Consider the following 24,126-nt stretch of genomic DNA (forward strand, 5'->3'; position numbering starts at 1 on the left):
TGGACTCAGGAGCGAGTTAGCTTCGACTAGCACAAAGACTTGAAAAGTATGGAGACCAACACCTTTAAAGCTCACTAATTAATATGTATTTCTTATTTGTTTAATTTGTAGGCCTACAAATAAACTTTATCTTATATTATATTACATTTTTACTTTTGAAAACCTCCTTAAATTTCAATTTTCAATTCCTGAGCTCCACGTTTCTGCGGAAAACAGGAACATTTGGTCTTTTATTGGATCTATTATATTAAATTGAACTGATGAAATAGAGGCTTTATGTTTTTCCCATTTCCAGTAACCAAAAAGCTTATTTCCCTAAATGTCAAACTATTTTTCACTTTATTCTTTAGTCTTTCTCATTACAGTGGTCCGTCCACCACACTGTAATTTACTATAAACTAATGAGTAAACACACATTAATGAGGAGAACATCGTTTTTCATTGAGCTCTTTGGTTCTAATTATTAAACAAAATGCAAATCATCCATAGATGGATGTGTTAAGAGAAAACTAATTGGAATTGTAAATCATCCCTAATGGTTGTTTTCTTTCTTCATCTTTTCCATCTTCATCTGACCCTTTGTATTTTTTACAGTCCACATATTTTATTTCCCATAATGCACATTGTGTTTGTATTTAAATGAATATGCTCAGATAGAAGCTGCAGAAATTAGCCCCGATCGCTTTAAGCCAACGCTGATTATGATTAGTGATTAATTTACAGTTTCTGCTGCAGAGTTAAAGCGATGAAGGCTTATTATTCGTTAAGAGTGGGAGTGTGTGTTTGACCTTGAGCTTTTTCTACATGTTTATTTTCATCACAGTGTTTTAATGTCCAGGAGGAAACTGAGTGAGGAAATGAAAAGCTGCTGTTTGAAATATTATGAGAACAAAGTTGTAATATTACTAGAATAAAGTTGTAATACTCTGAGAACATAAATTAAGAATAAATTAAATTTAAATATATACAAATTAAATTGATATAATCTAATGAAAAAAGTCATAACATTAAAAGAATTAAGTAATAAATTAAAAAAGTCCTAATATTACAAGAATAAAGAGGAAACGTTTTTTCGTGAATTCTTCTTTCTTTGAAATAGACGTGATATTCTGATATTCTCTATCTAACACGACACGTAGCCCAAAATTACTTTATTCTGGTAAAATTACAACTTTTATCCCGTGAAATTACAACTCTCTTCTCATAATGTTGTCTCTCTTTAAGTGGCCCCAACACTGGTTCTGTTTAAAGATGCAGGAAGAGGAAAATGGCGGGCACAGAGATGCGTTGCTGATCTAATTGTTGTGACCACTTTGCTCTTTGCGAACGTGTAATGGATCATTTCCTTCGCTGGGAAAAAAGGCCATGAAAGAGAAATTAGCATCGTGGAGTGGAGACATTTTAACTCTGCAATCTGCATAATGAACTTTAAGCTGCTGAACCCCGACTGCGACTTCCTCTCCGCTTCACTTTGTTTCTTCTTCTTCTTCTTCTTCTTCTTCTTCTTCTTCTTCTTCTTCTCTCTTGTTACAAGCTGCAGTCGGCTGATAGCAAACCTTCTGTCACGGTGCGGAGCTGTGATGTTTCTATCAGCAGACGAATTAATGAACTTCCAGCTCTCCTCCTCTTCCTCATCACCCCTGTGTCCTCTCACCTCCTCGTCCCTTCTTCTGTCAGCCCGTCCCTTTGTCTTCTTTTCCGTCCTCTCGTCCGATTCGAGGATTCCACCAGCATGGATTTCACTCGTGCATAGTTTTTTTTGTCGTATAGTGACTATCATCCCAGTGTTTTCCTTTCGCCTCCTTTTGTTGTTTAGACTGAACCAAACGCTGCTTCCAAAAAGTGTCGCCCCCTGGTGGCTACAGCACAGAGTCTGGCCTCAATCGCACAAGATGGCAGCGTTCGTATTCCGTTCTATTTTGGCTTCATTTGTGAATATAGCGGGAGGAAGTGGAGACGTGTCGTCCATCTTTATTTACAGTTTGTGGTGCCGATGCAAATCCACCAGCAGACGTGGCACATTAACAGTTTTATTTGTGGGAGATATTTCTGGTGCGGAAACACGACGTGTAAAACTTCAACTTAGAAAAATAGGAAAGATAGACGTGCGTATTTTTGGAGTGTGCTGAGGAGGAGGAGGAGGAGGAGGAGGAGGACGAGAGATTTCCACTGAGCACAGGAGAGAAGTGGAGGAGGAATCGCAGGAAGACGAGGAGTTGACGGGAGAAAGTGGACGTCAGAGAGGAAGAGGAAACTGACAGAGGAGGAGGAAGCTGCAGAAAGGCTGTCAAGGTGAAGGAGGAGAGCTCTTTGACTGGTTTCCTCTGTGCTGCTCCCTGGAGGATCTCTATTTATCTCTCTCCTCCTCTATTCGTGATCAAATAGAGATTCCCCGGCGATGTCTCCACCTCCTGCTCCCCTCCAAGTCATTTGACATTTATTTTAAGCCAGAGGAGAATCTGGGGAGAAGCCTACAACAGTCACTTCACCCTGAGCCGAGTGCGGATGTGTCCCCTCTGCTTCTGCTCCCCGTCATTATCTCTCTCCTCCTCCTCCAACCATCACTTATATCCTCCTCTTCTTCTCCTCAAAGATTGTGTTTAAACACGATCCAATCAGACCCATCTGCAAACCGACGCCCACACGCATCACTTCTCTTTCTTTCTTTGTCCTTTCTCCTTCTCCTCCGTCTCTTCTGAGGCCGTGGAGTCAAAAGCCGGCGTCCTCAGTGGAACAAACGCCCCGCGGTGCCGTGACTCACCGCTCCGTCGCGGCAGGAAGAGAGAAAAGCTTTCAGACTTCACAAACACAGCCTTGTTATTCCCTGTTTCAGACTGTTACGGCTGCAAATCCTGCTCCGACCTGCTCCGACCAGTGAGTGGAGCTTAAAGCAAAAAGGATCAATCCATGAATCTGCATCTGCAACAGATTCTAACATCAAATAGATAGAAACTGATATTGACTCCTGTCTCATGTGCAAATTACGGCCTGACGACTCCTCTTTTCATGTTCCTGTGGATATGGTTCAGTTCAAACCTCCTTTGAAGGATGAATCCCTCAGGGCTCCTCTTTGCCTCAGTAGAAACACACTGAATTTAATTTTCCATCTATTTGAGAATGATCTTCCTCTTTTCTAACGTTGACGAGATGATTTAAAGAATTAGTGAATAGATGCTGTGATGTTTCATTAACTTTGTCAGATTGAGACAAACGTGTGACATGTAGTCGTGTTTCTTCTCTCACACAAACTTCTCCTGTCGTGGAAACTTGTGTGTTTTAAATGCCACCGAGCCGACGTCTCATCAGAGAACAATAAAACAGATTTCATATGCAAATAAAACAGACACACGCTGCTAAAGGAAATGAACGGTTCCACCAGGGTCATTTGTGTCTGGTCTCATCTCAATTTACGAGGCTCACACGAGCGCTGCTGGTAATTTCACTCTGATTGTTTCGTCCTCGCTGAGATTTCTTCTGAGTGGAAATTAAATCAATAGATGCAGAGACGCTCCAGCGACGCTTCACTTCTACGTCTAAAAATACTTCTGTTCCTTAAAAGAGCAAAACCAAGGACAAAGCTAATCTGACTCGGACAGTTCAGAGACAAATGAATCCCAGCAGCTGAGGCCTCCTGCAGCTCCTCCTCTCTGGCTGACCTGCGCTGCCACGGGTCAATGGGCGAGATTGTGTTGTGGTCACAGAAAATAAAAACTGGAGTCTGGAAACTTGCTCCGGGGGCCGAGTGTCACGAACACTAATTGGTTTTTTCTTCCTGAGGTGGAAAAACACGTGAGCGATGCCGATCTGCTGGATCCACGACTGCAGCTGCAGGTGATTGACAGTTGAGGGGTGAGAGCCGGAGCTCAGGAGGGCGAGGAGGAGGGCGAGGAGGAGGGTGAGGAGGAGGGCGAGGAGGGTGGATGAGGTTGTTCGGTGGCCAGGAAAGTGCAGAGGACTGAGGTGAAGGGAGGAGGATGAGTGTTGAGTCCGGAGCCAGGAGAGGTCGGGACGAGGAGAGAGGTCAGACCTGGGGTTCAGATCTCAGAGAGAAGAACTGCAGCGTGAGCCCAGGAAACTTCTACTGAGCAGTGGACGCAGTCATTCAGTGGCTGGTGAATGAGAAACTCTCACATGTGGCATTAGCAGGTTGTCAAGTTCCTTCTTGTTTGTTTTACTTCCTCTAACAGCCACAGTTTCTGTTCGGTCTGTGGAGGTTTATCAGAACCACTTCATGTGTCAAGGTGGACGTTATGTGCTCATGGATAAATGTCCAGATCAGGCTCAGATGATTTGTCTTCATCATGACTTCAACTCGTTGACTTGGCCAAACTGTTTTTTTTAACTATTTACTTCACAGACAGAAAATAAAACTCCAGTTCATTAAAGTGCAGAAAATCTGAATCATCAGCGTCACACTATGAATTCTGTGGACACGTCAGAAACAACTGTGTCCAGGTTAATTCTTCACTTCCACACAGTTTGATTCTTCACAGTCTCGCTCATCTGTCCTCGTGTCCTGCAGCTCTGAACCTCGTGGCCTCCACCGAGCGTCGCCGACACGCTGATGTCAGGTCAGTGTTTCTCCTCCGAGTGGATTTTCGTGCTTTAACCAAATTTTCTTGTTGGCAGCTTTCTCCCTTTATGTTTTCAGAGGTGGGGATTTTTTCTCTGCCTTATTATTTTGCTGACTGAGGTCTCACTTTCTTTAATGGCCGACCTGCAGAAAAACTTCTGAGGTGTCGTCCAATTAGAGGCGACAGAGGATCCACAGCACAGGAAGGAGTTGGGGGGGGGGGGGAGGAGAGTTTCTGTCCTTCTGTCCGTTTCATGATGCTTTTACTTTGAAACTGAAGCAAATGTGGACTCCTGGAAAACATAAAAGGCAACAAACAGTGGAATGCTTCTAATTCCTCTTTCTAAACTAAAACCATGACCGGCGACAGCAGGGATTTACTCTGTAACTCAGCTGCAGGACATTAAAAAAACAAGTTTTCCTTTCCTCCTCTGTCCCGTGAAGGAAACACTGCGACTCTCCAGGATTCTGTAATTAAAGTATTACACTGTACAGAAGGCTGCTCTGATACCTCACTGGTAATATGCGTCGGTCAAACCCGGCTTCGCTCCTACAAGAGAAAACACATTTTTCCTTTTGGTCAAATCCACCTTTTGTCGCAGGTCCGTCTTCATCCCTCTTTTAATCCCTCCTGACGCCGTTTCTTTGAACTCTAGCTCTATTTTTCTCCCCTTGTGCCTCCTCTTGATAACATTTACAGGGAAATAAGCTGTTTGCGGCGACGCTCACTCGGAGGATTCACATTTGATGATGCTTCAAATCACCTTAAAGCATGAAACGCTCCACACCCTCTCCCCTTTCAGCTCCCGGGTTCGGCGGCTGGTATTTTTAGGACGGCTCGTCAAGGACAATCCCGGCACTGTGGCCAAATAGATAAAGCTCTGCAAACGTGTAAAAAATACTTTGACTGTGTCCTTGGCGAGGACGAAGTCGCTCACAGTCGTGCACGCTGGGCGAAGTCATTGTCTTGGTCTGTGCGTAATTGCAACAGAGCAGCATTTTCTTGCACATGTAGCTTCTCCGCACTCTTCCTCCTGCAGAGAAGACGAGCAGCACCTTAAAGACTGTGACACTGCTGGCATTTCTTATTTGTTGCTGTTGTTGTTGTTGTGCTGGTGGTGTTGGGTGGTGGGTGGGGTGGTGGGTGGGGTGGGGGGGGTAATCTGCAGCTGCTGCCTTCACCGTCCTGCAATTGTTGCAAAAATTGATTTCAGTCTCTGCTGAACAACAATGCAGCGGCAGGCCGACGGGTTGATTAGCTCCACGCAAAGGCAGACAGGCGCCCAGATCTCATCTAACATGAGAGAAAGGACCATTTCATTGGAAGTATATGGGCCAGAGACCTGAGAGTCGCATTGTCTGCAGGAGCAGGAGGAGGAGGAGGAGGAGGAGGAGGAGGAGGAGCAGGAGGAGGAGGAGAGCGCTGCTGCAGCTCAGGGATTATTTAGAGAGATGGTTGGAAATAAACTGGTTGAATATAGAGCAGCCTGTCACAAAATGATCCATATATCCCGAAAATGAAATGTCTGGAGGTCTGGGAGGTTCTGATAAAGGGTAACGACACACGCATAGAGTCCCATGCACACACAGGTACACACAGGTACACACATGCACACACAGGTACACACATGCACACACAGGTACACACATATATGTATATAAAACACTGAGACGTATTCCCAAACCACAAGGGGTAATCTATCACAGGCCCGGGGGGGCGGTTGACTGTATGTTGATATATCTGCTTTATTATCGGCACATTTGGATAGAGGCTGTGCTGAGAATTCCTACACAGTGTTTTTATACAGGTGAGATGGAGGCAGCTGCTCCTCCTCCTCTTCCTCTTCTTCTTCCTCTTCCTCCTCTTCCTCTTCTTCCTCTTCCTCCTCTGCCTCAGGATAATACTTCTTTGACTGATGGATATCCAAGAGCAGACGTTTCAAAAAGCAAGAAGAATTCCTGATGAGGTGAATTCTGATTTGTGACTATCAGCAATATGAATAACATTTGATTGATTGATGTGCACAGAAGCAGTTTGAGCACAAGCAGATGCTATTTGAGTGCAAGCGCAGTGTTTTGAGTAGAAGCATCACAAAATCAGTAAGTCCTGCTCTCAGACTGAAAACGTCAGGGGAGCATGAGTCGTCTTCCCTGTGATTCGCTGGCGACCTGTGCTGATTGGCTGCACCCCCCCCCCCCCCCCCCCCCACGACCCCCAAAGGATGAGCGATGTAGATAAATATGTTTTGATGAATATTTGCAGCTCCTGCCGTAGTAATTGAGGAGGTAAAGCAATTTCAGTGGCATTAATCAAATTATGGCAGTAACTAAAAATCAATTCATCAGTTTTCCCTGATTAATCAATTACTCATCTGGTGTAAACGCTGTCAAACAGTAATGAGACATAATGAAGCCCGGCCGTGAGATTTAAGCCTCATGTTTAGGAAAATCTGCAAGAGGGAGCTGAGAAGAAATTACACAAGACAATTAACCAACACACTAATGAACACACAAATATTTTTAGAAACACTTATAGTGAAGTTTTAAAGTCTCTGAGGGGAAGGAGGGCCTCGGGCGTCAAGCTGTGCCGCAGCTTGTGTTGTCGTTGTGTTTACAGTGAGTCGCACGCAGGTCGGTTGAAAGGAAGCTGGAGCAGACTTTTCTTTAGAGATTATTGTTTTTGACGTTTTGTCGTCATGGCTTATGCATTATCAGCAAACAAGAGAGAGAGCAGAGGAAACAAAGAAAAGCTCAAACGTGAGTCGACCTGTGTTAACGTGTTTGAAGTGTTTTTTTGAATTTACAACAATAAAAGTCCTAGAAAGGCAGAGAAATTGGGGCCGAATGGAAGGAGACGGACGGAAGACGACCAGAGAGCTGATCTCAGAGCAGCCACACGGACGTGACAGACGGACTGCTCCTCCCTGGATGGCTGATTTAATGACAACAAACTCATTCAGCAGGACCAACAAATCACTGGGACTAACCTCAGCAGACACACACACACACACACACTAACACTCGCACACTAACACTGCTCCCTACCGGAAAACATATAACCCTGCTATAGTCGTGAAAAAGGAATAAATGTAAATGTATAAATATTGACATGTTTGTGCATCTTCCTGCTTCTAGATCAGTGGGTCGGGTTTAACTCTTAACTGTATTAACAATATTCACTTCTGTCTGTGCAGTTCAATGGGTCATGTTTGTGTTTCACTGTATATATTCTGTGCACACTGTATTATTTCTGTTCTATTTATAATATTTCCTTGCATCCATACTGCATGTTTACTTATTACTTTGGGTCTTATCTATTCTTATCTTATCTTAAACCGTGAACTGCTTATTTTTAAATGGTTTTAAACACTTTTAAGAAAATGTTATGTGCAAAAAGACAAAGATGATTTAAAGATAATTTCAGTTTGACCTCAACCTTTTATTCAGTTGTTTTAGTACAAACATTAAAACATTAAACTGAACAGTGAGGAGAGTCTGAAGTTAATTTCTTGAATTCTCCATTTGCGAAATTGAGTTAAAATCCTGTTTTAATGTTCTTTATGAAGTTGTTTCATCCACTTGGGAGGAAAACGATCGTTTGGTTAATTGATCATTACTATGATTCCTCCTTCGTTAGATGGAGACTCAGTATAAATGAAAACTTATTAAAATGTCGCCTCCAGACCTTCAGCCAAGCGTGATCGATGCAGCTCCGCACAAAGAAACACAGAACCCAAATTGCTCGGACAACTAGAACCGCTCGTTAGCATCAGTGTCGCTGATCAGTGGTCAGAGCGATTCGAGGCTTTGATTGACAGGTGCGATGTGCATCTGAGCGTCCACACTAATGTTGACAGATAGCTGTTTCTGTGCGGCGTCACAAACCGCAGCGGCGTGAAATGAGCTTTAATTGCCGCCAGTTATTCCAGCTCTGATGTTGTTTGTGCTCTGTTTCGCTCCGACGGCCCCGCGACCCGCTCGGCTTGTAGATGAGCTGAACGTGTTGCTGCTGCTGAAGGTTAGCATCCCTGAACGCCACGTGTGTGTGTGTGTGTGTGTGTGTGAGCGCGTCACTCAGACATTACTGCTAATTGTTTCAGCGCAGGCTCGACCTTCTGGGCTTTGCACGTCTCGTGTATTAAAAGTTGAGTGAATATTCGCCAGCGAGCGAGCGAGCGACCGGACGTGATGAGATGAGTGGAAGCGAACAGTCCTTCCAGTTTCAGATGTGACTTCACAGCTCCTCGGTGGATCTGATGGCTTTGATCTCTCTCTTTGTGCCGTAACCAGCCTCCAGCTCCTCTGAGAGGAACACGATGGACTCGTTATAAAAGCTCAATTTAATTGTCACTGCTTTTAAATCTGATTCTACAGGGAATTTATCACATTTATCATAATTTCCCATGAGCAGCTACGGTTCAGAGAAGTATGAGCGTGATGCATAAGAAAAAATAAGTGAGAGGAGAACGAGTTATTGATTCTGCAAAGTTGGTAACATCCAGGTTCAGCTTCATGTTATTGACAAGTATCACTTCAACTTTATTCATTGAATGATATTTCAAAATGTCGAGATTAAAGTCAGGCTATTATTTGAAAAAAGTTCTCAATTTACAAGAAAAAAACAATTACTTTGTTTAATTTCATGAGAAAAGGTCTCAATATTAAAAGAATAAAGTTGTAATATCAAGAGACAAATATTGTACGTTTATGAGAAAGAATATTATGAAAGTAAATTCATCTTTATACTTTGTACCAATGGAATAACCAAGTTTATATCTGTACTTTTTTCCCCAGAGCTTTTCATTAAGCTACAACTTGAGTTCCTGGAGGTTTTCGTGTTTTGTTAGTTTCTATGTTTGTGCGTTTGAAAGTTTCAGCAGATTCTTGTGCAGCCTTGAGCTCGTTCACTCGTCTCTGATCGTTTATTTCACCATGAAACAATGAATGCATTCAGATTACATTCATGTCCTGTAGTTTTCTACGGTCGAAGCCGTCAGTGAATATATTCAAGTGTAGAAAATCCTTTCTGTTTGTTCTGAATCCACCCACACGACTGTTTCTGTCTTTTACTGTGCTGTAGTTGGCTTTGAGTAGAAAACAGCAGGAAGAAGGATTATTATGGGAACACGTTTTCATGTTTCCTCTTAAAAAGACACACAGATGAAAAATGAATAACTGCTAATTTAGCTCTGATTGAAGATAAAGTCTGAGTGAAACACATATATGAATAAAATAATCTATCATCTCTCTTTCTGGAAATTAAACTGAGAAACATAATGGGAAACTCTGAGTTTGTCTCGTCCAATAAATACACAACAAATCAATGCACGTCATCAAAGTGAAACTGTGAAATCCATCCTGCTCAAAGGTCTGTAACACCGGCCTCACACCAACACAGATGAACTGGTTGAAGCCTTGTTCTAACGAGTGGAGCTCAATGTTCCCCAGCAGACGCATCGTCCTCGTCCCAGTTGTGTGGAGCCTCGGGACAAACGGCACATTCAGTTGACGAACTCGTGACATAACCTGGAAACCGATGAATCACTTCAGTCACTGCTTTTATGTAAAAATGCAGAAATATTCAGCGAGAGCCAAGAACCACAGATGTGTGTCCCCGGAGTTAAATCTAACATCTCTGTGTGACGAGCTGCTGGTCGGACGAAACAAGACACAGGGATTTGTTGATGAGACTTTTTAAAACATTTTACAGAGAAAATGAGTTTGGAAATATCTCCTGTTCACCTGATTGATATTTCTCTGAATCCTTTATTATATCTCCACCACCTTCAGTCATTTAAAAAACCTTTTCATATTCATTTAATTGCTGCAATGCTTTTTACTTTGCTTTGACCAAATGTGATTCAAGTATTTTAAAATTGCCAATAATCTGGACTAGAGCTGCAACTAATGATTACTTTCATTATCATTTAATTTTCCAACTATCATTAATTAATCAACAAACTCTTTCGTCTAAAAGAGTCCAAACGTTTTCCAAAACCCGGAGGTGTTGTTAAATTACCTGTTTTAAGTTTGAGAGGCTGGAACAAGAGAAGTAAACTTTTCTCTCAGTAAAAGAAATGGAATATGCCCCCGATGTCATTATTGTCACTTAACTGCTGCTGCATCAGATCTGTAATTATATATAATCACAGCCAAGAACATCCTGTGTTCCACCATCAGAGTCACTCAGAAATCACGTTGGACTTTGTGTCTGCGGGGGTTTCATGCAGGAAACTCACAGAAAATCTGTTTAATAAAGTTTGTGAAAGTTAGAGTTTGAGTTAAATACATTTGGGCAGTAATTAATTGAAGGTTGTTTGTGTTGGTGGTTATTTGCTTCTTGAACTTTTATTCTATTCTTTTCTTTTCCTGACAGTCACTCAAACTTCGTGCTGTTTATATAACTGTCTTACTTCACTGTTACACAAGACGTGATTACGATAAACAGACAAGATCTATCACGACTTTCCTCAGCTTCTGAATTTCCAAGTAACTCAAGTTTATTTCTTTGTTGCTAAAAATTAAAACATTGTTAATCCTCCTCTGCTACATATTATTAGGGTCTTAGAGATATTAAATATATTTTAATAGTCATGAGTCATATGCCTCCACCAACCTTTCAATCTGCATACATTTATTTTTCCACTCGTGTGAGATCACTGTGACCTTTGACCATTCAAATCGGATCAGGTCTAATCTTTGAGTTCAAGTGACAACTGGTCCACTGTGACTTTGACCTTTGACCTCCAAAATCGGATCAGTTCATCTGTGAGCTGAAGTGAACATTTGTGCCAAATTTAAAAAGATTCTCCCGAGGCGTTCGTAGAGAGAACGAGTTCACAGGGCAAAGTTGAGACATCGTGTTAACAAGAACGAGAAGGACGGATTGGCTGTCACTGGCACAGCGGCGTGAAGAAGTTATGGTACAGTACGTTTTGTAAAAATGCCAGAGTCGTCAGTTGGCTTTGTTTGACATACGTTTATTTTTTAGTACATGTCAAGACGTAGGTAGTTGACCTTTCCGGCCCAAACAGAACAAGACTAACCAAGTATAAAACATGTTCATCAGGAGGAGAAAACTAGAATCTGTTAAACTGGTAAGTATTCCACTTCTAAGAACAGCATTTGATCAGGTGCATAGTTAAGAGTTCACGGTGAAAACAACGTTGTAAACAAACCATTTCCTACAAAAAAAAAAATAACTCACAGCTTTTGTTGACTGAAAAAAACACATGAAACGTAAAAGTTTAGTGTCACAATGAAACTTAAGTCACTACAGAAAAATGTATATCAAGTTATCTACTGTTCACAATCCTCAGGAGTTACTGGTCCAACGGGAGAGTTTCACAGCTTGTTCCCGAAACAACGCAAAGCTCATCTGTCACAAGCGTCGCAGCAGGAGAGCAGCAGCGGGTTGAGTTTCTCATCGTGTGAGAGAGAGATGCAGATTCAAAGCAACACGACAGCTGCTTTCAGACAAAACACCGAACTCCAGAGAACGTCCGAAAGTCCCGAGAGAGAGACTCCGGACTTTCTCTGGCCTCGTAACAACTCAGCAGAATATCTGAAGGAGACGTTTGTAACAAGCAACGTACGCATAAAAATAAAACCAAAACAAGAAGAAACCAAATGTCTCAGGATGAGGAGACGGCGGCGTACACAAAGAACACACATGATCTCCGCTGCAGCTCCACCTGAACGCTCCGGAGGTTTCTGTGTAGTCGTGAACGAGTCTGAAACTGGGGAGAAAGTCCAGCAGCAGTTCTGAGGCATCGGGTCTGAAAACAGTAACTTCTACACAGAGTTACTTCAATAATACAAACATCTGTCGAAGGTAGTTTGAGTCGGGCTGCATTTTAAAATCTCGTTATTATTATTATTATACCTGTTAATTATTCGATACAGATCTGAGTTACATGAGTTTGTGTCGTTTTCACAGTTTAGGAAAAATAATAAAGTCGAACTTGACTGAAAAACACGGATGTTTCCTGCGTGTGAGAGAAAATCCTGTGATCTCAGACTGAAGAATCAGGAGTAAAGGCACCGACGTTCTGCAGATTGTCTTCTAGGTCCAATCGTCCTCCCTCCGCTCACATCGGAGGATCCACTGGGGAATAAACACAGAGCTCATTAGTCGTCACTCAGACACAACACGTCACCGCGAGTGAACAGCGACGCTTTCATTTCAATGCTCCGTTACGTTTCTTCTACTTCTGGGGCCGTCGACATGTTTTACTTTTATTTTCTTAATTTGCGTCCGTCCCTGAGGAAACTGCGTTAGCTGAAGGTGAGACGACCCGTGAATATCAGCTCTCAAGTCAGTACAAGCAGGAATAACATGTTATTAATAACAGACCACAACTCCAGAGCAACGCCAATTAAAACGGATCTAAAATGTGACAACGCAACAGCAGCAATTAAACTCTAAATTATTCTTAAGACAGAACCTGACCTTTGACCTCTGAAATCTAATCAGTTTAACTTTGAGTCCGAGTGTGAAACAACTTTAAAGGTAACATGAAAACCTTGAAAAGCTACTTACCCAGATTTAATCAGCGATGATCTTCTTTTTGGTGGATTTCTTTTTCTGGAAATATGGAAAAAACAAAGTTCTCTAATCTGCACAAATGTGACGCACAAGTTCTTCTGCAAGCAAGCAAATTATTTTGTGTAAGAACCTTTTCGTTGGTCAGTTTGTAACATGGAAATCATAATATACGTTATCATACTCCTCCTGTCAGTGTTGTTAGTCAGTGTGTCTGTGTGTGTGTGTGTGTGTGTGTGTCAGTGTGTGTGTGTGTGTCTGTGTGTGTGTGTGTGTGTGTGTGTGTGTGTGTGTGTGTGTGTGTGTGTGTGTGTGTGTGTGTGTGTGTGTGTGTGTGTGTGTGTGTGTCGTACCGTGGAAGCAGGAGTTTCTGGAGAAGCTTCTGTCTCCACTTTCTGCTTCAGTCCGTTCTTCTCTGCAAAACATCAACACGTGAACATCAGGCTGAAGGTTTGGTTTCTGCTGCAGCTCAGTTTGGTGAACTCTTCAAATTATTAATATTTGTTCAATGTCCTCGTACAAATTAACACAACTAACTACTACTACGAACAATTTATAACAACCAACAAGTCTCTTACTCTTCTTCTTTGCAGACACGGGAGTTGAATTTCCCGTAGTTTCCTCGCCCTGATCGGCCTCCAGCTTCTTCCTCTTCTTCTTCTTCCCTTCGCTGGAGCACATTGACGAGTCAAGAGGCTCGGCGTTCAGGTCGATCACCACGCCGCTTTCATCCGCGTCCACCACCGTTCCCTTCTTCTGCTTCTTCATCTTTGGAGGTTTGTTTTCCTTGGAGGAATTCTCTTCTTGCTCGGCGCTCTTCCTCGGTGTGCTGTGGTCCTGGGGGGCAGCACGTTTGGGCTTTTTGGTTGGTTTCGGCTGAGGTGTCTCCTCCTCGGACTCTTGGACCCGTCTGTGAGAACAAGATATTATAAAGTTACCAGTTTTCAATGAAAAGGTAAAAGTACCTGATTAGAAATTCTTCAAATACGTGTAAAAATCCTTCCCCATTGAAAAATCAACAATATTTCTGACTTTTACAGTAAAATAAAACGACAGATGAGCAGTAACATTCAACATAAGAGAAATAAAGTTTACAGACTTCTTCCCGGGTGTGGTCTCAGAGTCGCTGCTCTTCTTCTTCTTCTTCTTGATCTTCTCCTCTTGCTTGTGCAGCCTCAGTCTCTTCTTCAGGCTCAGCTTCTTCCTGAGCCGCTGCTTCTTTTTTGCGGACGAGAGCAGAGACGAGTTTCCTTCCGCTGGAGGAAGAGAAAACGTACAGATCGTCGTTCAGCTGAAGCTAATGTAGATAAAGTGTTAAAGCTGCTTTACGTAGATTCAATAGACAGATTTGATTTCTCTTGTTCTACCTGTTGTATCCAGTTCCTTTTCTGAGTCTTTGTCGCCCCCTGCTGCTGATTCGTCAGACTGCACCGCTTCTTTCACCTGTCTTTTGGCCTTTGTCCTCCTCTTCTTCTTCTTCTCCGTTGTTTCTGCTGGAGTCACAGGACTCTCCACCTCTTCTCCTCCCTCCTCCTCCTCCTCCACATCTTTTACCATCTTCTTTTTCTTTTTAATTTTGTTTTCCAAAGGAGCGACGGGAGTTTCCTCACTTTCCTCCTCCACTTCGCCTTTCACCCTTTTCCTCTTCTTAGCCTTCTTCTTCTCAGAGGTTACCTGAGGCGCCTCCACCGCCTCCTCCACCGCCTCCTCCGGCTTCTCCTCCACCTCCACCGCCTCCTCCACCACCACCGGCTTCTCCTCCGGCTTCTCCTCCTCTTCCTTCTTTTTGTTTAGCTTCTTCTTTTTGGCCGACTTGGAGGAGAGAGGAGTGTCGCTGAGTGTTTCTGAGGTGGACGTGTCTGTGCTCACTGTTTCTGGGTCTTTTTGACTCTTCTTCTTCTTCTTCTTGGGAGTTTTTACGTCTTGGCCTGTTTCTTGCTCGGCTGCTTCACCGTCTTCGACCTGAATGTTGAGGGTGATGCTGTCGTCTGCTGTTGAGAGAACAGGACACGTGGAAGGAGTTCGTGAACACGCACACGGAAATAAAGGACAAGTCACAATAATGACAAAGGAAAACAAGAAAGTAAAAGTCAAAATAAAGTGACATTCTGTTTGTTGAGTAAGAAAAAAGTAGAAGACAAAAGTTGTACAACATGACGATAATTCTGTGTCTCTTACCAGCTTCAGTAACAGGAAGTTCAGCGGCGTCACCTCCGTCACCAGGAGCTGCCGACGTCTCCGCCTGGTTCTCAGGCTTCAGGTCGGATGTGAGGTCCTGAGGAAACAAAAACACAAGAACCGGTGACTGATTGTATTTAGATTCTCATCTTCTCTCTGCTCCAGGAAATATATTATTACATTATTCTAAAATAATTCCCTTTAAAACATAGATGTTTTTTTGTACCTTGGATTTCTCCTCGTCCTCGACTGTCTCGGCCTCTTTTGGATTTTCAGCATCATTGTCAGGTTCTAGAAAAGATGGAAACACAGCTGCCATCATGTCGTCTGAACTCGTCTGTATCTTGTTAAAACACCACAAGTATTTTAAGTATTTATTAAACATGACACAAAGAGATTAACTGCATTAAACCTCAATCTAAACTATTACAATACAGTAACTATAGTGAGGAAACACAAGATGAGTTGTAATTAAGCAAACTATTTGAGAACAAGCACATATTTACATCATATGAATATTTGATTTACATTATTATTACAGTGATTTGATTAAAGTCGTTTAAAAGAAATCTTGTTAACCTTGTGTTATCGTGCACCATCAGAGAACTGATTTCTTTTATTGCTCCGATCTGAATCCACCTCTGGGAACTTTTTCACGTTTTAACTTGTCCAACTATTTAACGATGACAACGTAATCCAGCAATTAATCAGTTTAATCTGAGATTGACGAGTAAAATCCAGTGTGTGATTTGGTGCAAATCCAAACAAAAATCCACATCTAGTTTTTAAATGTGGTTTCACAGGAGTAAAATTCTACTTTCATTATGATCTTTAAGGTTTGTGTGAGCAACACAAGTAATTTTCATATCACTGGTATTTATTACTTTTTGGGACATTTTAAAAACCTCACGATTACTAATATTGATTAACTGTTTTTAGTCAGAGTCCTCAAACTTTTCCTGTTCGTGCAGCAGCAGATAATCATTTTAAAAACCTGAAAGTCGACGTCGGCAGCTGCGATGAAGGAAACATCGAAGCCGCTCGGTTTCTTCACAACAGCTTGTGATGTTTCTCGGCTCAGTGAGCAACAGACAGAGGAGACGCCACACGTGACGCCTGCTCGTCAAACACCTATTGGTTGTTCATACCTGCAGGGGGCGGGGCTTCGCTCTCCGCCGGCTGGTCATTGGCCTCCTCGGCTGCCGGGTCAGAGCTGGTGGGCTCGGCCTCGCCGGACGTCTGCGTGGAGAATGATGAGGTCAACGACAGCGACTCCAGACCCGGAGATTCTTCTTCATTCTGATTTACTAATTACTTTATCTACTTTATTTGGTTTGATCTTTTTTAGCGAGTTGCAGTTTTGTCAATTATAACTTAAACAGTTTGGACCTGAAAATGAACAGGACGTGGGTTCTGTGCTCCGAACAAATATATGAATAAGATCCAACACTGCACCTTCACGGCGTCGTCTTCCTCATCCTCTTCCTCCTGAGCGCAGGGAGGTGTGGCCTCTGTTTGACTGACAGCTGTCTGCTCGGATGCAGGGGTTTCGTCTGTGGCTGCTTCTGACTCCTGAGGACGGAGAGGAGGAGAAACAACCATTTAGCCTGAAGGTCGTTTGCACAACTTAATCTGTCTGATGCTGAAATATTTCACCGGATCAGTGAAGGTGTCGCCCCGATCGGGAAAGTTTCATGGCAGTTATTAAAAAGTTGCGGTGGACAAATCGATATTTACAAATTATTAGTGTCACGGTTTTAAAAACAAACAAACAATCAAACATCTTCTTTCCTGCCAACAACAGCTCTGATAACGTTTAATCCCAAATACACCGCGATAGATTCCTGTGGCTCGGGAGGGACAGAGGGTCGTCCACCCACCTGCGGTTCAATCCCCAGTGTCCTTGGGCAAGACACAGAAGCACTGATTGCCCCCGACAGCTGAACTGGGTGTGTGTGATAGAACTGAATAAACACAGCTCAAACATCTGAGCGGAGGAAACGTGGGTTCAGCAGAAGAATCAACAGCTTCTTCTGGTTTTATGAGCCGTGATGAGAACGAATCAACGGCTCAGCTCATTTCTCCTCCGTCAGTTTGGTGAAAACACCACGAACAGACGGGAGAAGCCATTTGGTGACGAGGGCAGAGAGAGCGTCCAATCAGAAGGTTTGTTTTGTGCCGGAGGAGATGTGACTGAAAAGTCAAAAACGACATTCCACATTCTTCGGATTCAGCCTCAGGGTCACTAACCTGCTTCGGCTCATCGTCGTCCTCCACACGCTCCGCAGCGCCCTCGCCTGCCGAGGCCGGAGGTCCATCCCCCGGCTGATCCGAGGCCGCTTGGTGGGATTCGGCTGCTTCCTCACACTCAGAGGAGCCGTTAGTGGCCTGGACACACGTTTCACCTGGAGCCGACTGAGAAGCACACACAGGAACAAAGTTAGTGCTGCCGACGTACGTCTGAGGGGTGAAACATCTTTAATCTGGTTATGAGAGGTGGAACAAAATAATTCTGATCATTAGGAAACCGTGTTGGAGCAAATTAGACGACGACAGGAAGTCAAAGGGTTTAACAGGACGCAGCATCATCAACATTAAACCGTAAATTCAATGATTTATTTTATGGAGCGTTGCTTTTTGTCTCCATGAGGAAGACGAGTCCCCACAATGTGACGGTGGAAACAGAGTCTGTCCCCACAGCATGAGTAACACACAGTGTGCACACACACACACACACACACACACACACACACACACACACACACACACACACACACACACACACACACACACACACACACACACACACACACACACACACACACACACACACACACACACACACACACACACACACACAGTCTCAGAAGATTATCTGTCTGTCACACACAGTTTCTGTCCAAACAGCATCATCGACTGCATCACTGAGCAAATATAAAGAACAGGGAGGAGACTTTGATATTCTCTCACACAGACACACAGACAGACACACACACGCACGCACATGTAATGTGTGTGTATCTCACGAGCATAAAACAACACTGCAGCTACTGTTAATCTATCAGGACATTATCTCAGTGACTGGACAAGAGTTATCTGTCTGTGTGTTGTGTGTGTTGTGTCTGTCTGTGTTGTGTGTGTGTGTGTGTGTGTGTCTGTCTGTGTGTTGTGTCTGTGTGTTGTGTCTGTGTGTGTGTGTGTGTGTGTGTGTGATCATGATGACTAGTTTCCTGTCGTTTCAATCTAGGTCAAATCGTTTCAGTTTAGTTTTAAACATTTTGCCGTCAGATTTCCTTTCCCTAAGTTTTCTGTAGATATATTTTTGCTCTAAAGCTGAAGTCGTGCTGAGCTGGACTTCGTCACGTTAATGATGAAGAGGTGATTATCGTCGATTCCGGTGTTCGAGCTGCGTTCGAGCGTACGGACTCGGGTGTGGTTCCCCTCGGATCACTGAACCTTTCCTGACTAATCAACGTCAAAGTCAGAAAACAGTAGATGGTGGCTTTCATCATGTCCCAGAGCTGAAGACGATGCTTTCATGTATGAGGCGCCCGTCTCTGCTCACCTCTTGTTCTGTTGACTCCTCCTCCTCCTTGTTCTCTTCCTCCTCCTTGTTCTCTTCCTCCTCTACATCGTCTTTCACCTCTGAACCGGACGACTCCACGCCATTTGACAGCGGCCCTGAAGGACGAGATGTTTTAGATTAGACTCTGAAATGTTCCCTAAACCATTACCTTCAGTTATTAAGATGATGAGGTTCATCCTCTAAATGTTAAAACACAACACATATATATATATATAAATATATAGTTTTACCAGGTGGAGGCTTTGTATCAACATTATTTTCTTCTGCGCCGTTGGAGAGTTTGGCGTCCGCGCCCTCTTCCTCTTCCTCGATGGCAGGTTCTGTTTTAATGCTCTTCTTCTTCTTCTTCAGAGTGGTGGCGTCTTCTGTCTCTTGTTTAGCATCTTGGGCTAAAGAGCAGAGTCTACACAACACACACACACACACAACACACATTTATTTTATTCATCATTTAGTTTGGAAACAGATATATTTAATGATATTTTAATTTGGTGTAAGTCCTTAAAGTCTGACTGAATCATTTAGTTTTCAGTTGATTCAAAGACATGTTGCACCACCTGAGTCTTAAGATGGACGACATTTCAGCTTGAAGCCAAACCGCCTTGATCGCCCCCCCCCCTGGTGGCTCGCTGCAGTACATGTTATAAACCCCGCCTTCTCCATGTTAACAGACAGGGACCAAACTAAATAATCAAAGCTCACATGAAATAAATGTTTCTCAAAGATGTTTTCTGTCCTTTTGGTAAATCTTATTACTTATCACGATGAGCTGAGACCGACTCACGATTGGTGGATTGTGTGCATCACTGTGACGTCAACAACATGGCTGCCAATGGAGTCAAAAGCTCAAAATGGCTGCCCCCCCGAATCCAGGATATTTTGAAGTGGGGACACGTAGTCGATTTTGTCTTTAGTTTAAGCTTTTATTGTGCAATGTTTATTTCGTCTCTTCTACTACTTCTGTGTCATTAGTTTTAATGAATTGTGATTTGGTTTTACCTCATTTCTTCACAGATTAATGAAAGTTTCTTAATAACTCAGTGATTGTGAAAAGGCTCCGTGACATTTCTGACTTACTTCACCCAGCCTGTGTAGATATCGCGCAGGTTGGAGTTCTGCTCTGAAGTTTCCACCTACAACAACAACACACACACACAAATAAACAAACATAAACACAATGAAACTATTAAAACACAATCACGTGAGTTTAATCATAAAACCGTCTCCGTTTCCAACCAAATTCCTCTTGAAGCCACATTTTAACCACGTTTTAATCAAGCGGCCGGACGATGTTCCTGCGACTCGACTACGACCGAGTCCAGGAGGAAAAAAAGCTCATTTCCTGTGGTTCAGAATCACTTTGATGCCTCATGATCCCGGATATGAATCCATGCAACCGAAGAAAAGTAACAACACAAGAGTCCAGATGGATCAGAGACTGTCACAGTTTGTGAGAGAAGCTTCCTCTGGTTGGTCAGAAATCAATGTGAAGCAGCGACTTTTGACCATAATCAACATAAAAGATTTTATACTATTAAATTATGATTGACTTCAAGTGGCCCTAATACTCCATAGTATCAACTTTACAACACATTTGTACAGGGAACTCGTAAGAGATTATATAAGAGTGTGTGTTTGCATTGTGACTTTATGCACGTTGGTTGGATGTTTGTTGATTGTAACTTATTACAATCAATATTTATCATTTATGAGTATTTATCATTTATTACTCTGTTAATAACGTACATCATGTATTATTTGGTCTCTAGAACATCAGAAAAACAATTTAACTACAATGCAAGTCGGAAAAATTCTCACATTTTAGAAACTAATATTTAGCTCAAATTACTACAACAGATTATTTGATTCAATCAATTATTACCGAATTATTTTCTGATCGTGAACCAATTGATTAATCGATTGATCGATGCAGTTCCGGTCCACGTGGGTAACGATATACAGCTGTGATCATTAAATGGTATAAAAAGTGAAGGAGGTTTCGTGAGGAGTGTTTACACGCGACCGAGCAGCTTCTGAAACATCATGTTCTTTTCCTGCAGGAGGCCTCCACACACACACACACACACACACAGACACACACACACACACACACACTCACACAGACACACACAGACACTCACAGACACACACAGACTCACAGACACACACAGACTCACGCACACTTTAATCTCATGTATATTTAACGTCTTATATAACCTGCACATGTTCGCTCTGGACTCGGACAGGAACCTTCAGGGGAATCGGACTAAACGTGAATCAGCAGCGTCGGTTTCTGCAGATTCCACATGGAGGACAACGTGGAGGAATCGAACCTCTTACCTGAGCGACGTGTTTCTCCAGCACTTTGGCCGCTTTCTTGAAGCCGTTCACCTTCAGGTGCTGGTAGATCAGGGCCAGCAGCGCGTCGTCCTCCATGTTCACCGACGGGACCGACTCACAGACGCTCACAGACGGTTACAGACACGGTGGACCAGCGGGTTATTATTGACCAGTTATCCTCGCCTCAGATCATGCTGGATATTCTGGCTGTGCACGTGTGAGCTACCCCCGCCCCCCTCGCAATGCAGCATGGGAACTGGAGTCCTCTTGCCTGAGCGGAAGCTCGGACTCCGGAAGTCTCTTCTGAGATTTAACTTTGAAAAGTAAAGTGGACCTAAAACCAACTTTAGATTTAATATTACACGTTTTGAAATAATCATACGTTTCAATAAAGTCTTTAAGATATACAAGAAAAATACGTTTGTTAGTTTCACATGTATTTTCAAATACATTTATAAATTCCAGTTATTTAATTCATTCAATATGTATTTTTAAATGATAAACTTATTGCCTATTTTATGTTGTTGTAATCCCCTCTTTATTAAATAATGCATTCACATTTCATTTATATTTACTTTTTATTACCTATTAAAATAGAAAATAAATTACTTTGTTACTTTACTCATTACAAAGTTAAACTTCAAATGATTAATCCATATTGTGATTGTAGAAATAATCATTAATTAATTAAATGCTTTATGACTATTTATTCCGACTTTCTTTCTGCAAATTAAATGATCTTCCCCAACTAAGCAAAACTCAACTGGGCCCATTAAACCATATTTAAGTTGAAAGAGCAAACCTCTGCTGCTGCACATCTGTAAGGTTGATGACCTGCTGTGATTTCATCCACCTTCTATAAACTCTATTTCTATTTATCATCACCAAACCTTCCATTTTCACGTGTTTCTTTTTCCTGGCACAAATGGGCTTCGTCACGCTCCATTAATCAATCTACGGACCTGTAATAACAACCATTAAAAGGCTGGACCCTTGATTTTGTTTAAGTAGAGGAATAAAGAGCATTGAAGGGCTGAACTCGTGTGTGTTTAAAGTGCGGGCGAGCAGATGTTTCTCCTCCACAACAATGTCTGGCGACGCTCCCCCGTGCCTTCCTCAGTGAATAAGCTGCTGATAAATCACACACGACCTCTTTCCCCACTTGGCTGGAAACTTGGAGTGAGACATGAAGTCTTTCTGGGACAGAGTTCCGAGTCCCCGCTGCCTGGAACCACTTGGTTTCTTAGATAGAGACAAAAGAGGCAGAAGAAGTCAGAAGAGACAAACTGGACTTTGAAGTTGAAGACTGTGTTGGACGGAGTCTTTTCACTGAGACAAGATTTCCTTCATTCTTTCTGCCTAATTTACGTCGAGGTGTTTTAAATAACGGCTGCCGGTCACATTCCATCAGTTCATCCATTCCTCCATCATCACACTCTTAATTAGGTCCTCTGCTCATAACCTTCAAAATAAAGGCACGGACTGAAGACATTCATTTTACTCAAAGCCTTAATGGAGCTCTGACCGAGAGGCAACTGTACTTGTCTACACATGAAAATAGAATTATTAATAAGTAAAAGTATAAACACTAAAATAATTGTTTTGCTCCAGTAACTTTAAAAAAAATAGGGATTAATCAAAGAGAGTTTGAAATGTGCACATAAACAACATTAAGGGTCCTTATAGAGTGAAGTGTGGTTTATATTTAGTTTATTCACTTATTTAATTGCATCTTTATTATAAATTAAATTCCATTTTGCCTGTCTGTAATTGTTTTAATTGGTATTACAGCTTTTAAAATCTGTTTCACAGTATTTCTCAGCTGAACTGTGTTAGTTTGAGCTCATCGGTCATGTATGAAGCACTTTGACCTGCAGTAAGCTGCAGACAGGTGTCGTATGAATAAGGTTTGATTGATTTCTAAAGAACATGCTCATCTTAATCTTCATCTTCATCTTCATCATCATCTTCATCCCAATGAATCCTTTACTGCTGCATTTCCCAGGAGGGATAACTGGAGCTTTTATTTCCTAATTAATGAGACGTGTTTCCTGTCTCCTGCAGATGATATTCTGGACTTGATGCAGTTTGACATGTGTTCAGTGAAGACACTGGTTCCTGGTTGTCTGGAGAACCAGCCTCCTGCTCGGCCTCAGATCAGTCCGGCCTGGGGTCACAGCGCCCGGGGTCTGCTGATGCTCTTCACACGGTCTCACAACCAGGAGCGAGATGATGACAATAATCAGCAGAGACACAAATACACAACTTCGATTTTCTTTAACGACCTGAGGCTTTCACCGTTTTTAAGTTGCATCAAAAAGAAGCAAGAACAGCGGATGTTTAGTACTTTAGCCTTCAAAATAAAAGTGTCCAGACCGGTCCAATTATAACCAATGAAATACTTTTTGTTTCTGTGAAAATGACTCATTCTTATTAAAGGTTTTTCAATGCTTTGAATTAAATTATTTAAGTCTTAAATTTAATTTACAAAGGTTATACGTTTGTAAACTTAAAGTCAGAATATACACTATTAGAGTTATGTATTGTTATATATCATATTACTTTTTATCATTGGCTCCTCGACTCAATGGTCAGTTCTAACAAAAGCTTAGTTAATCTTTCGTTGGTTAATCTGCTCATCAATTAATCATAATTGGCTTAAATGTGGAAATGGTCATTAATTATACATGATCAAATGCTATTAAGAATCATTGATATAAACAGCTGTGAAGAACTAAACATTTAATGCCAGTATCAGAGGCTTAATGTGATTCATAGAAAATTATTACAATTTTGTTTTCCTACTGATTTCCCTTCATTCATTGACCGAAATGACCAGGAACATTTATTTCGTGATACAAATAAAGATCTTTGAAAGTCTTCAATTTATTTTCCACCAATATG

The 24,126-nt window shown here is 42.2% G+C and overlaps 1 protein-coding gene across 4 annotated transcripts; it reads right to left on the minus strand.

The window, feature by feature from the left end:
* Positions 1-11,532: 11,532 nt before the first annotated feature.
* Positions 11,533-21,507, minus strand: LOC117777891 (ABC transporter F family member 4-like). Of its 4 annotated transcripts, none has more exons than XM_034612977.1 (16): positions 21,223-21,472; positions 19,960-20,015; positions 19,113-19,285; positions 18,862-18,977; positions 17,770-17,779; positions 17,547-17,734; positions 16,752-16,868; positions 16,445-16,535; positions 15,523-15,587; positions 15,297-15,393; positions 14,486-15,109; positions 14,218-14,374; positions 13,697-14,028; positions 13,472-13,533; positions 13,116-13,160; positions 11,533-12,680 (listed from the first exon to the last, which is right to left on the minus strand). In XM_034612977.1, the coding sequence occupies exons 1-15, from the start codon at positions 21,316-21,318 to the stop codon at positions 13,122-13,124; spliced, it is 2,223 nt and encodes a 740-aa protein (XP_034468868.1). In that variant the 5' UTR covers positions 21,319-21,472; the 3' UTR covers positions 11,533-12,680; positions 13,116-13,121. The 4 variants fall into 4 exon arrangements, with proteins under 4 accessions (XP_034468868.1, XP_034468867.1, XP_034468871.1 ...); XM_034612976.1 differs by having other exon boundaries at positions 14,486-15,112; XM_034612980.1 differs by lacking the exon at positions 17,770-17,779 and having other exon boundaries at positions 17,547-17,711; positions 21,223-21,507.
* Positions 21,508-24,126: the final 2,619 nt, after the last annotated feature.

The sequence above is a fragment of the Hippoglossus hippoglossus genome, chromosome 17, assembly GCF_009819705.1.
Source record: "Hippoglossus hippoglossus isolate fHipHip1 chromosome 17, fHipHip1.pri, whole genome shotgun sequence".
Taxonomy (NCBI): Eukaryota; Metazoa; Chordata; class Actinopteri; order Pleuronectiformes; family Pleuronectidae; genus Hippoglossus; species Hippoglossus hippoglossus.